This window comes from Corvus hawaiiensis, chromosome 4 (assembly GCF_020740725.1).
Source record: "Corvus hawaiiensis isolate bCorHaw1 chromosome 4, bCorHaw1.pri.cur, whole genome shotgun sequence".
Taxonomy (NCBI): Eukaryota; Metazoa; Chordata; class Aves; order Passeriformes; family Corvidae; genus Corvus; species Corvus hawaiiensis.
Window position 1 is genome coordinate 3,084,342 of NC_063216.1, and position 14,564 is coordinate 3,098,905.

The following is a 14,564-nucleotide window of genomic DNA, read 5'->3' on the forward strand; positions in this document are numbered from 1 at the left end:
TGTCAATTTATGAAGCGATTTATGAGCATTTTCTGTCTGGTACCTGCCACAAGTAATCACTTCACAAAAAATTTTTCTCCGAGTGTTTTTGAGGCTGACCTTGGCATTTTCCTTGCTGTTATCTCAGGAGCTAAAACTGATTGGGCTTGACATACCCCACTTTGCTGCTGATCTCCCCATGAATCGCTGTAAAAATCGCTACACAAATATCCTGCCATGTAAGTACAACACACACTAAATCCTGCTAAAATCCCTAGAGAGGGCAAGAGGAGTTTTAATAAGAAAATTGGAGAATCAGGGGATTTTCTAAGACTGATAAAAGCCTGTTCTACAATCCTGCTCTTACAGAGAACCAGGCAAGAGATGTTTTTTGTTAGCTTTGAATAGATCTAGCTTCCTGGAAATGTTTATCGTGGCAAGAGTTTGGAGGTGAGAAACATAAGGTCTCTTATGCTACTGAGTAGTGTTACTGTATTTCTCTTATGATTTTAATGAAACCTAAGGGAGCCCAAAGGGACAGCACTTGGAGGGGGTGTTTGCAGAGCAGTAGTGATGGTGTGTCCATGTAGTGTTTGCTGAAGCAGACGTTGCTCTCTTGGTAAATACGAGAATTTTCTATTTTTTAATAGATTTTTTTTTTAATTTATTAAGATTTTAATAGATTTTTTTTTTTGCCATTCCTATAGGACTGATTTAAATTTTGCCTAGTTTTGCCTAGAGATGAGTGCCATGTTTGAGAGGCAGTTTTTTTCTAATTTCTTTTTCCTTTTACAGATGATTTTAGTCGTGTCCGGTTAGTCTCAATGAATGAAGAAGAGGGATCTGACTACATTAATGCCAACTACATCCCTGTGAGTACAGAGGTCTGGTCAGTGTGGACTTCAGTGTCCTGCACACCAGTCAGAGCATGGCCCTTGAGGATAGCACAGTATCTCCTGGAAGCTCAGTCATGTTCTCAGCATCTCCTTCAGCTTCCAGCTATTTTGCCCACAGGGAGCAGCCACCAAGAAAAAGAAAGGGAAGAAAAAGGGGTGAAGGGGGAAGATTTTTGGCAGAATTTTGCCACAGTAGCACTGGGTGAGCTGTGAATCTTTGCGAAATTTTGGTTGGACTGGTAGGGAAATGAGCAGGAAACTCTTTAAATTTATCATTTAACTCATTAGGGCAGTTAAATGATTCGGTGGCCTTTTAAGATAGTGAGGTAAAACATAAACCTTTAAAAGAGAAATTTTTCTAGATTTCTACTGCACACGGAAAAGAGGGCTAAGCCAGACACTCCAAATGCACAAAATGCACACACAACCCAGATGGTGTGTGGAGAGAACTTCTGCTTTCTGCCTCGTCTCTGATGCTTCCCCTGGGCCTCCCTCCACCTGGCAGGGAACAGCCACTTACCGGGGGTAGCACCCACAGTTTCAGGATAATTAAAGTTCAGACAGAGGTGTAGCCAAATATTTTGACACTGGGGGTTGGCTGAAACCTCATCAGTTCTCTCCACTCTTCCCCTGAGCTCGTGCAGTCACTTGGGCTTATCTCTGCCGCTGCCACAAAGGTTTGCCCCTCTGGTCGCCCCTGTGCTGTGAGCTGGAGAGCAACATTCACTGGGCTGCTCTGTGTGGAGAGGAGGCAGGGCACCACAGCAGCCCTTCAGGAAAAGGCCTTTCCCTTGGGGATCACAGACAAATTTTTGCAGTCCTGCTGTAGACAGAGCTGGCCCAGCCTGTGCTGGAGAGAGCTGAGCGAGCCTTACAGAGAAAGGAGGAGCCCCCGGATGAGTCAGTGGAGCAGCTTCTCTGTCACTGTGGCATTGCCCAAGTGTGCACTGTTGAGCCAAGTGTCTGTAGTTGGCTTCTCTGTGTCCAGAGCATGAACCTGAGCACTCACACTGCAAGTGCCTGAGCTCCCAGAGAATCAGGAAAGAAAAACGTTCCAGGATTCAAAAGCACTGTGCACAGCTCAGGAAACTTCTGTGACGTGGGATTGTGGATAATAGGACCTTAAGTAGCAGTCCTTTTCAGAATTCATTTCTGCTTTGCATCTCTTTAGTTCTACTTATAGCACAGTGCTGACCATGGAAACCAGGATAAACATGTGATATTAAAGCTGGGCTTTTCCTGACGATCGCTTCTCGGCTCAGTCCCTGCCTCCAAACACAGAAACCAGGGCTGATCTGTGTCCCTGTGCTAACAGGGATTTGTCACTTAGGTCAGACACAGCCCACGCAGACAAACAGGCAGCAAATTCTGTGTAGTGTGAAAACTCAGATTGAGCTGATTTGTAGAGATGTCTGGAGGAAGCCATTTGTGGGAAGTGCTCCCAAATCACAAATAATTTTATGAGCCACGTACTGAGGTGGCACAGAAATTGCCCAATTTGCATGGGATCATGCTGTGTGTTGGATGGATTTTTTGCTCTTGCTAGGAATATAAAACAACTTTCCAAATGCAATTTTGATGATACAATCTCAGCAAATATGGTAATAGCAGATGCCAAAAGGGTCATTCTGTGGTCTTTTATTATAGTCTTAATAGCAGTCTTTTGGTTTTGGAGAGGAGAAAGGAGTCTTTCCAACTAAAATCATGTTCATGGGGATAGGAGAGGGAACACATGGATATGAAGCATCTGGGCAGCTGTTTAGAGCATTGACTCAGCATTTTCTCTATTATTTTAAGCAGAATTCTAATTAATGTTTTATTAATTTAAGTCCTTATGACATAAACACCTGCATATAATCCTGTTCCATTGACACCAGTGACTGAAAATCACCACAGTTACTGCTTGGGATAAGCAGATTGGGCATCTGTAACTAAACAAAATTACCAAAAATTACATAATCTGTAAGGAGCTGGAACTCCCTTTTAGGGTTCTTATTACTCACTTTTTGCCTTTTCTGCTCTCTGGGCAAATGATTTGTATGGTAACAGCTTCATCTTCTGTCCTTTAGATTGCATATACTTTGGGAGCATCAAAAGCTAGCAGAAGTTGTCATCACAAATAAATACAAAAAAGAATAGTAATTTCTTTATATTAGAAGTCACTTTTAGAGCTACAAATTGAACTTGAGCAAGCTAAAAAAAATCTGAAAAATACGTGTTCTGAAGCAGTAACCATGTTGGTAAGCAGGACCTATCTCTTTGTCTCTTAGGGTTATAATTCACCGCAGGAATACATTGCAACCCAAGGACCACTGCCAGAAACTAGGAATGATTTTTGGAAGATGGTTCTCCAGCAAAAATCACAAATTATTGTCATGCTCACTCAGTGCAATGAGAAAAGACGGGTATGTAACAAAATCTTGTATGTGGTGTGAAAGAAACTACCCTGAAAACAGCTCTTTTGTGCTGAGTGAATGTCTTTGCATTGTTTCTGATCATGAGGCAGCATCACCACCAGCCCTGGAATGGCATCTGCCTTCACATTTCAGGACCTTCCTCGACATTCCCTGATGTTCCCTGACCTCCTTTGACTTCCTGGAGCTTCTTTATCCTTCCTTGACCTTCTTTATCCTTTATCCTTCCCAGGACCTTCCCTGACTTGCTGCACCTTCTTTGACTTTTCCTGACCTTCTTCAACTTTCTTTGAACTTTTTGACCTTTGATGACCTTCTTTGACCCCTTCTTACCTTTTTTGACCTTCTTTGACCCCTTCTTACCTTTTCTGACTTTCTTTGATTTTCTTTGACCTACTTTGACATTCCCTGAACTTCTTTCACATTCTTTGACTTTCCCTGACCTTCTTCAACCTTCCCTGATTTTCCTTGACCTCCTTTGACCTGCTTTGACCTGCTTTGATGTTCTTTGACTTTCCCTAACTTTCTTTAACCTTCCTCAACCCTCTTTGACAATCCCTGACCTTCTTTGACCTTTTCTGCCTTTTTACCTCCCCTGACTTTATTAGGGAGCCTCTCCTCTTACATGAGGAGAGACTGAGAGAGCTGGGACTCTTCATCCTGGAAAAGAGAAGGCTCCAGGGATCTTGTCACTGTGTACCTGATGGGGAGGGAACGGAGACAAGGGACTCCTTTAGTGGTGACTTGCCCAGTGACAGGTCAAGAAGTGATGTGCACAAATTAAAAAAAACACATTAAATTCATTCTGAAGACAGGAAACACTTATTTGCTGTGAGCAGGACTGAGCACTGGCACAGGTTGCCCAGAGCTTGTGGAGTCTCCATCCTTGGAGATATTCCAAAGTCACCTAGACATGGTCTAGAGCTGGCTCTAGGTGACACTGCTTGAGAGGGGAGGGGGTTGGACAGGATAACCTCCAGGGGTTCCTTCCAACCTCAGGAATTCTGTGATTCTGCACTCTTAAGTTTAAATAATTACAAAAGACAAGTTTTATGCTTTGTATTTTCTCTTGATGTTGTAACAGAAATATTTGGAATATAATTTGGGGGGGCCTGTGTGGACACTGTCTTTCCCAGTGTTTTGCTCCATTTAGACCTATTATATCAGGAAAAGTAACAAAAGGCACTCTTCTTCTATTCTTCACTGTACTAAAGCTGCCCTTCTGAAAACTAATATACAGCTGATGGCCACAATTAAACAGGAATGGTCAGACTGGAGCTCACTGCAGGATAAATTACCTCTTATTGCAGCAGCATGTGAGCACCAGTGTAGGCATTGCTGAACGTGATGTTCTGTATCCCTTTGCTTGTGTTTCTTTCTATGTGTGTATCTTTATATAAATACAAATATGCCTGGATTTCCCTCCCCTTCAGGTGAAATGTGATCACTACTGGCCTTTTACAGAAGATCCTGTTGCCTATGGGGATATCACAGTGGAGATGCTTAGTGAGGAGGAGCACACGGACTGGGTGTACCGCGGTTTCCGAATTAGCTACGTGAGTGAGAGGCTTCGCTTGGCCCTGCCAGAGGAGTGGGAGTGATTTCAGTCCAGCCTTTTCTTTAACTTCTGCCTGTTTCTGGCATTCAGTGGAAAACACCTAAGAGAGATCGATGTCCTTACTCTCACTCCACACTTGCAAACGGCCAAATCACAAAACTTTCCCCTAAAATTGTTGTCTCTGAATTTCTCACCAAAGTGCAAGGCTGAAACAAAAGTAGTACCAGAGCTCTGGGCACTTCTGTGGTACCAGTAATTACTGACAACAAATGTGTGAATTTCTTCTTTTCTGTATCTCAGGCACACGTTCTTGCTATAAATTAGTCAAAACTTGAAAATACCAATGTAGGAATTGAAAATATTTTTCAAAAGGGCAATTCTGCAATAATCATGTCTACCTATGAAGTATTGAAACACACACAAGAGCATGTGATTTCCAAATGAAAGCTCTCCATACTTTCAAGCATTTCTTTCCACCTTTGTTTCCTGCATCAGCTTGTTGCCAGCACCATCTCATGAAGGAAAGTTGAGGGATAAGGAGGGGATGTGGAGAAACCTGTGCACTGGCAATGAGCCTTTGGCCCAGGACTTATGTGTTGTGTTGAGGATCTTACTTCATCTAAAGCCAGTAGAATTTTTAGCATTGTAAATGTTTTTTGTCATAGTGAGTTTTTTCCTAAATGTTTCCCCTCGTAATGATTTTTCTTCCCTTTTGTTTTTTGTTTTTTTTTTTTTTCTTTTAAACTTAAAAAGAAAATCTCTCAAGAGTCCAGGCTTGACTGTTTGCCAGCAGTGCTGCTCTTTATCTGTGGCAAAATGAGAAGAGTAGAGGGAATGGAATAAAAAAATGAATAAAGCCCAAAGTTGAAAAATGCAACAGTTCTTGATTCAAAAGCAAAATAAAATGGAACTACCACAGGGACAAAAGCAAAAAGCAAATCCCAAACACAGAAACAGGAAGTTCATACCCATTTGATAATGAGGTCCTGATATCCTCCCCACTTTGTAATCAAATAGCCTGTTTGTTCTTTGCCCTTTTTTTGTCTGGCTTCACTTTTTTAGGCTGTATGTGGGGAAAAAATGAAAACCGCAAAATGACAAAAAGCCCTCAGTGTGACTGTGATTACCCTGTTACAGCTCTGTGAAAACGCTGCTGTTCTGCTTCTCCCATCAGGCTGATGAGGTGCAAGATGTGATGCATTTTAACTACACTGCCTGGCCAGACCACGGTGTCCCCACGACCAACGCTGCCGAGAGCATCCTCCAGTTTGTACAGATGGTCAGGCAGAAATCAGCAAAGACTAAAGGCCCCATGGTCATACACTGCAGGTAAATGCTTCCAGGAAAAGGAGAAGTGCGAGTTGCGATGTTGAATAAGTTGGGAAGCCATGAGAAGGAGAGATTTTGAATGGGTTCTGCTCACCTGTTGGCTGAAGATGGTTCTCTCTGGTGTTACGGTGTTTTGCAGCTCTCCCCTGTAACCTCATGGAGAATTTCACAGAGGAATATTGTTCTCTGAGTCTTTGTATCAAAAAAAGTGCTCATAAGACGGGAGAAACTTATATATAACATCATGAAATCAAACCCTGTATTTAGTACTTAATTATTCTGGGAAAGAAAAACAGCAAGTACCAGAGAGCTGGGCAACAACTGTAGTTTTTTCTTTTTTTCAGTTGGGATGCTTCTAGCAGCAAAGAGGGATATTTTCAGATAGTATTTTTAGACTATACTGTGCATCTTAGACCACATAGATTAAAAGTAGCATTGCTGCAAAATTAGTGGGGGGGCAAAGAAAGAATGTATCGATCAACTCCTGCAGCAATTGTTCTCAAACCTTGAAGAAGGCACAGAATGAATGCATCAGTTAATCTGTCCAGTTGATACATCAGAAGTTCCATTGTATCGACCTTGTTTAAGAAATTAATGCAAAAAAAGCCAAAATAGAGACCTGTTTTATGACATGTTGAGCTGAGATGAACTGTTCAACATTATTGCAAAAACTTCCAAGCCTTTTCAGGAAAAGCATGACAAAAGAGGAGAAGGAACTTTTGCTATAATACACACTTCCAGCCTAGGTAGGAGGGTGTTGGGCTGCTGTGTGATACTCTGTAAAACCTCTAATGCCACACTCAGTGAAAACAGACTTAAACATCGCATGTGAAATTACAATGCAAAGAATCGTACACGCATGAGAATCTCTAACTGAAAGCAGTGTGTATTTTTTCTAGTTGCTAAGCTTCCCTTTGGGGAAAATGAAGATTTTTCAGCTGAGTGGGAGCTATTTCTGTCTCGTGCTCCTAAGGCAGAAGTCCTGGAGCGCAGACTCTTCTGGGTGGTTTGTCCTTTGAGGACAACCTGCAGTAGTGCAGCGCCTTTGCAAGCCAAGAGCTTTGCAGTGTGGCGAGCTGTGGAACTGAGCCCTGCAGGTGTGACCCCTCTGTCCCTGGGCATTCATTGCTCCTGAGCAGGTCTCTGTACCTCTGACTCCAGCCCCTGGAGTTAGAGGGGTCTCTTGAGGTTTGTGAGGGGAGCAGTGACAGCAGGAAGAGCAGGCAGCTAAGGGTGGATGAGGGTGTGCGTGCACGTTCTGTGTGTGAGTGCATCCACTGCCCAACCAACGGATGATGGGTTGTGTGCCAGTAAATCCCACAGATTAACCAGCCTGCCTGACCTCAGAGTAGTTCTATCTGATTATTGCAACTGCAGGACTCCTGCTCTTTGCAGTGCCACTGATTTTGTTGTGTGTCCCCTGCAGAAGAGCCTGAAATGAGATGCATGTCTGTGTGTGTTGCAGTGCTGGCGTGGGACGGACGGGAACATTCATAGCCCTGGATCGGCTCTTGCAGCACATCCGTGACCATGAGTTCGTGGATATATTGGGCCTGGTGTCGGACATGAGGTCCTACAGAATGTCCATGGTGCAGACAGAGGTAGGATCTGCTCACTGCAGCACTGTGACATTGTATTGTTGTGCCCATTTCATACCCCTCTTCAGCATGTCTGTGTCCAGTGACTGCTGTTCCCCCTGAACACTTGACAAAATCACTATGAATTGATACAATCAGGTTTTCATCTTCGTTGTGATACTGTCACATTATTAACCCACTGCATAGGTGGGTTTGATAATATATCTGCAATCTCACTATCTTCCAGAGGAAATGAGTTATTCTCACCTTCTGTAAAATTAATATGCAAACAATGCATTAGAAGAGATTAACATATGGAATTTTCAAACCACACTGAAAAGAGTTGGGCTTGCTGAGGGGATTAATGGCTCATGAAATTATATCAGTATCAGGCAGCCTTGTTCAAGTATCATGTTGATATCATCCAGCCAAGCATAGGAGCTCATGACACAATGGAATTTCAGATGAGCAAAACAGACAAAAGGATTGTGAGTCTGCCAGACATCCTCCTCACCCCTCTCCCTACCCAAATATCTACTGGGTAGTTCTTTTCCTGTTTTTAAGAAAAAACATATAGACAATATATACTGGGGGGGGGGGTGAAATCATAAGCTCTTTCTTCAAAGCAGAAGCTTTTATGCGTCTAAACCTTCCCTGTTTGCCTAGTCATGAGGGAAAGATTTCATATTTCGTGCCTGTTGTACTCTTCCTTGGTTAGACACAGCATAAACTGGCAATCTCCATGCAGTTGGAAGTGCCACCATCCCTGTTTTCAGGCTAGGTCTGGCAGATCGTTTGTTGCCAAGGGTTGTTGAATCCAAAGCAAAGCAAAAAAATTTGTAGCAGGAAGAGGAGAGGAGGAAGAAAACCTGCAGTCAAAACAACTAGCATCTGGAAATGAAAAAAAGTCATTTTCACTCTATTCTGGATCATTGCTACCAACCTGCCTCTTTTCATCACAATTCACTGTATTAATCCAAAGGCAGATCCTTATGTAGACACCAGAGAAAAAAAATCCTGATGGTTGATTGATTTCAGCTGCAACTGTTACCACTCCAGAGGTGATGTGGGTTTTTGTAGGGTGGTGGTTGGTTTTTTTATTTTTATTTCATTTTTTTCATGTAGGACCTCATTGCCTGGCTGGGGCTGATGTCAAGGGTGGTTACTGAGCTCTTGCTGCCATGGGCCTCAGAGGTCACTAAGTGACACTGACACTCAGTCACAGAGGCCACCAAAATGTTTTTCCTTACAAAATCTGGAACCACTGACAGCTCACCTGAGTCCACATTGCCTTGTATGCTGGAAACTTGGCAATGTCTCAAGGAGCAGTTTCAAAAAAACAAACGGCACAGGCCCAAAAAGGGGGTTAGCATGGGAAATACCCTGAATTGAAACCAGTCTTTCCAAATCAGTGGGTGTGAGGAAATCCAGACATTTCTGTGGTGTGAATCATGACTCAAACTCATACTGGTATCTCCTGGCATCAGCAGGCCACTGGGGACAGGGGAGAAATGCAGACTTGGGTTTGGGGACAGTTGCTTTGGTTGAAATTCACTTGGCTCCTGTGCCTTGTACACATAAAAGTTAGTGTCAGGATTCATCAGGGATTGCCTTCTCTCTCTTTGAAATTGAAAAGTCATCAACTAAGGTTATTCTAAATTGGATTACGGTGGTCAATCTGTATGATGATAATGCTCAGAAAAGTCAGTCCATAACCAAAGTGAAAGACAGCCACGGTCTCGTGGCAAAAAAGCCTGTCCAGAAATACAGAGATGCATGTGATTGACCCAGCTCACAGTGTCACTTGCATAGAGGTTGGTAACTACTCTGTGAACAAAATCAGGGGTTTTCTTTTAATTGGTAAAGAGGTCAAACACTTAGGAACACGAACCTCATTAAAATATTTCAGGTGCATATGTGGCATGGGTGTAATTTGTTGCACATAAAGCATTCAGATATCTTTCCTGGAGTTCCTTCCTTTTTAGGCAACGTAAAGTAGATCCACTTTACCTCAGATTCAACTCTTCTGTCATCATTCAGGTTATTAATAAGTGATTATGGTGCCAGGTGGATTTCATGCTTCCTGAGCTGCTGTCTGTAACAACTGTGGACTATTCTATTGGGAGCTAATAACTCACTGTGCATTGCGAGGGGCTGAGGTGGGAGACATGGAGCTGTGCAGGCTGTTACTGTGAACCATCAAACTGTTTCACTGCTTGGGTTTTTGTCATGCTTTCTGAGGTGCAAAAAATGCCCACTTACTTGGTCTTTTCTCCTAGGAGCAGTACATTTTTATTCACCAGTGCGTGCAGCTGATGTGGCAAAAGAAGAAGCAGCAGTTCTGCATCAGTGATGTCATATATGAGAACGTCAGCAAGTCCTAGTTCAGAGTCACAGGTGGTAAGTCAGGCAAGCCTGGCCCTGTGCCATGTCCACAGGCTCACACCTCCATTCCAGGAGCTTTGCTGGCAGTCTGGGGCTTTCCTTACTCCTCTTTCATGTTCACATGGAGAGTTAAGGGAAAATCCATCTAGCCTCTCATAGTAAATAATCCATTACCCTTTCCATGGCACTGTGAGATATATGGGCTCACTCATGTTTAAAGAAACAGAGACTCCAGAACTCTCATGAGCCATCTCACCATTCCCTGCCAGTTGTCCTAACATCCCTTGCAAAGCTGAAAGGGAGAGACAACTTCAGCATCTTCAGTCATTTTCAAAAAACAATTTTGCCTGGTTACCAAGGCCAGCAGAGGCTTGGGGATGCTCTGCTGGAGGATGAGTTGGTAACCAAACAGGTCTGTTATAAAACAGTGGGAAATTCTTGCATAAATCTAAAATCATAGAACCAGGGAAGCAGCAGGCTCTCAAACTGGTACCACCAGTAGCATAAGTGAAGGGTCGGCCTTGCCTTCCCGCTGAGGCCCCATGCCTGAGAAAAACAAGTGGCTGTGACCATGAGATTTGGTGGTGGGGACAAGCTGTGAGGACCTATGTCACTGCTCTTAAAGCTACTAAGCCTTGGTTCATTAGGTGGCAGCAACAACCCAGCCATAACCTTAATACTCGCTTTTGGGTGGAGCAGGAAGCTGCAGACTTTGACACAAACTGCTTCTCAGGCAGCTGGTGGAGAGCTGGGCTGAGGGCAGCACCTCCAGCCTGTCTGCTGTGTGTCTGTGGTGTTGCACGTGGGCCTTCATTAACCTCTGTGTGCATCATCCCCCTGCCTGTAAAGGAACCCCAGTTTGCCTCCCTGTCCCTAATGTTTGGGTAGTTCACTGTCTAATCTGAGTCCCAGCACCCAGCTGCTGGTACTGATGCAGTCCCAGCCTCTGGGGGGAGGGTCAGTAAAAGAAATGCTTAGAATTGTATTTATTTGCTTTTCTTCTTTCTGAAGCGTTCTGTTTGCTTGGTTGCAGGTGAGACCATGAAGCACACCCATCTTCCCTTGCTTCTGATTTTTTTTCTGTTGATGGTTTGAACGGGCAGGTGTTGTGCCACAAGAGACCACTGCTTTGCAGTAGATGGACAATGAGGGAAAGAAACTTTTACCTTTCTGAAGCACTGGGGAGACAAAGCCTTAACGAGCCTGCGGTGTCTTTTGAACTGTTTAATTTCTGGACATTTTTTTTAAATACTGGACCAAATTCAACTAAACAACATGAAGGAAAAGACACTATGTGTGCATAAGATAGATTGCTCCAGAGTGTTGGGGTTTTGTTTGGTACTTTTTGGTTAATTTCTTTCATAATTTGTTTTCTTCTGTGCAGGTTGGGCTTAAGGTTAAAGTAAGTGCAATATTTTTTTAATGGTTGACTGAAGAGCTTTCTTCATGTGTCACTGGTCTGTGCTAACGTCCCTAGGAGAGCAGGCATTGTTAGTATCTAATAATACCTCATTAGTGAATAGCGAGGCATGAACATACATGAAGAAATCTGGAGATTGTGAACAGGGGCTGGGAGGGCGGGGGGGTTGCTGGGTACATGGATTTGACTGTTTCCTTACAGCACTGATGTACGTGGGGCCTGGGGGGAGCACAAGACCCGAGGAACGGACTGACGAGCAGAAATGCAAGCTGTGAAGCCCGAAGCTGGAGTAGGCAGCTGACACTGAGAGAAGGGGTGGGTTTGGTTCTTCACTGGGGCTGCCACTAATTAAGCAGAGGGATTGCTCTTCTTGCCAACCTTTTTCAGTAATGCCACTGATCAGGCTCTTGTTCTAGATGAATCTAATCACAGGGCAACTGAGTTTCCAGCTGGGATGTCTTAGCATACATACTATAGCATTTAACTCTCTGAGCAGTCTATGGTGCCTATACCCCTCACTCATTTATTATTTTTAGTAATTATTAACCCTGTGTAAAAACGTGAAGCTGGTTCAGGTTGGAGGGGTGGAAAGAAAAAAAAACAAAAAAAACAAAAAGTGCTTTAATAGATGTAACTATTTTTCCTGAACCAGGAATTTACAATGTTATGATGCAAGGTTTTGGCATGTGAAGGGCTGGTTATCAGTTTGTTGCTACGAAGCTGCCAAAGTGTCAGTATGGATTCCTGCAGGGCCTTTGGGGGCAGGGCGGGGGGCTCCTTTCTTTTTTGCTGTCCGTTTCAGTTCTAGTCAAAAGAATTAGCTATATATAAATTTTTTTTTTTTTTTTTGGTCTTTGTATAATTCCGGTACATCATTGTGTATTGTGACATGGATGCTGTCAGAATGGATGTTTGATGGCATTTTTGTAACCTGTTGCTTTGTGTCATCTCATTGGAAGTTAGCAGCAATGGTACTCAATGTAAGCAAAACAGACTTGAACTGAAAGTAAACACACTGGATTGCTTACCTGTGGAGAAGTCACTGTCAGCAGAACAGCAAAACACACCTGCATACGCTTTTTATTTCACTCACCCCTGGTCTGCTGTCACCTGGCAGGGTGCCAGGGTGTAGGTCAGTAGCTCAGCTGCTTCCAGGAGCCTGATAATCAATCTCCTTCAGCTGATAATTCCTTTTTCTTCTTCCTTCCAAAGTTATTCCATTGGCAAGTAAATAGGTGTATACTTACTGATTAATTACTTCATCATGGTATTGTTTACAGTGGAAAACTTCCTTCAGACTGTCCCATGTCTATTGTGCAAAACTGCATAGACTTAACATAATTCCCCAGTAAAACAGGTCCTTGTGAGGGCAGCTAAAGAAACAGGACCCCACCTCTGATCACTAAATGGGTATGATATGCATTTCCCTCCCTTCTGTTTCCATGCATCTAATACTACTTCCACTGTTTCCACTACTCCCAGTCCTAGAGCAGGGATGCTGTTTCTCCAGGTACAAGATGGATGCAGAAGGGCAGAGCACCCTGTTTCAGGGAGCCAGCTGGTAACAAAAAAGGCTTCAGTGGTGCACATTTCTCCCTCATTTCCCTGGTGTGCCTCAGCTGGAGGGCCTGCCATTCCAGTAGGAACAGCAAAGAGCTGTCTGGCCTAAACTCAACAGAAAATAGAATTATAAATGAGCACTCGACCATTTAGACCTTGCTGCCATGCTTTTTAAAAAAGCTGTGTTTTAGAGATTCATTACATGTTTACTCAGAAAATAGGTTCATACCCCTCTATAGAGAACTGGTGGGGAAAAAAAAAACAACCCACAAATGTTCTTTCTCATCTGCTGTCTCCTCCCTCCTGCTGGCCATTGCCCATCGAGTCTACATTTATTCTGTATCACAGACCAGAGTAAGCAGGTTACTTCTACATCATTCATGTGTGCTCACAAAATGTCACAGTGTGAGCTGGCTGTAACAGAAGCTTGGCTGAACGTGCCAGGGTACAAGATTGCTGCAGAGATGCCAAAATCACATTGTTGCAAAGGACACTGCCTGAGCAGCCTGAACGTACTGGACAGTTTTTGAATGCATGTCAAAAATGATTCCATTTGCACAGTAGCAGGTGCGTGTTTTTCCTTTAACAGCTTCTTAATCACAAAGTCAATTACAATGAAAACTCCATCAGAATATAATACCTTTTCCTGCCCCACACAGTATGCAAAACTGTGTACGTGGGCATGTCGGGATGGCAGTGGAAACCACCTCACCCAGCATTCAAAACATGAGTAAAGCAGTAAGTGAGTCTGGAAGAGTCATGCAGAGCCTTTTAGCCTGAATTGACATGACATTTGGCCTCACCTTGTCATGCACCTTCAAAGTAAAGCCAAAACAACGTTTCTGGACTCATGCTTCATGTTAATATTGTTTCCAGCATCTGTCAAAATAAAACTCTCATGTCATCACAGCAGTAAAGCTGTCTGAAGATTCAGGTTCAGTAACAGATTTTTTGAATTATGGGCTTCATGTCCATAGCTCTGCTGACACTACTGATGCTCTGTATTGATCTGCTGCTCTTCCCAGCATCTACTGACCCAGATGTCTGTGAAAGCAGCCCTGTGCAGTGAGTGACCATTAACTGAAACCAGCACAGGTTTTCTCCTTGTCTCATGCTGTGCATGCTGCCATGGAAGCAGAAAATAAGTAAACTGAAGTACTTAAGTTAGGAGGGTGAGAAATTGTTAGAGGCGTGTGTGAAAGTGTTGAATCTCAAGCGTATCCTGTTGCAGTCAGCCCTGAGATCCTTGGGTCTTCAGAACTGTTTCCTTCAAACCTCACCAAAAGATTAAGAACAGGTCAGGAAGCCTTACCTGTGCTTTATTTCAGTTTAATGGTTTTTTTCCCCTATACCTAAATAAGACAAATTTCCCCTGTCAAATAATCAACATCATCATCTTATGCTCTGACATGGCCCTTCCCTCCCTCCACCACCTCCTCCCACTTC

The 14,564-nt window shown here is 43.4% G+C and overlaps 1 protein-coding gene across 3 annotated transcripts in view; it reads left to right on the forward strand.

Annotated features, from left to right (window-relative positions):
• PTPRO (protein tyrosine phosphatase receptor type O) overlaps window positions 1-12,585 on the forward strand; it is a 145,474-nt gene extending 132,889 nt beyond the window's left edge. For all 3 annotated transcript variants that reach the window (XM_048302501.1, XM_048302502.1, XM_048302503.1), the window contains 8 exons: window positions 128-218; window positions 775-851; window positions 3,146-3,280; window positions 4,723-4,845; window positions 6,022-6,176; window positions 7,642-7,777; window positions 10,033-10,153; window positions 11,172-12,585. In XM_048302501.1, the coding sequence (XP_048158458.1) occupies window positions 128-218; window positions 775-851; window positions 3,146-3,280; window positions 4,723-4,845; window positions 6,022-6,176; window positions 7,642-7,777; window positions 10,033-10,137 (822 nt within the window). In that variant the 3' untranslated portion in view covers window positions 10,138-10,153; window positions 11,172-12,585. The remainder of the gene's footprint in view (window positions 1-127; window positions 219-774; window positions 852-3,145; window positions 3,281-4,722; window positions 4,846-6,021; window positions 6,177-7,641; window positions 7,778-10,032; window positions 10,154-11,171) is intronic.
• Window positions 12,586-14,564: the final 1,979 nt, after the last annotated feature.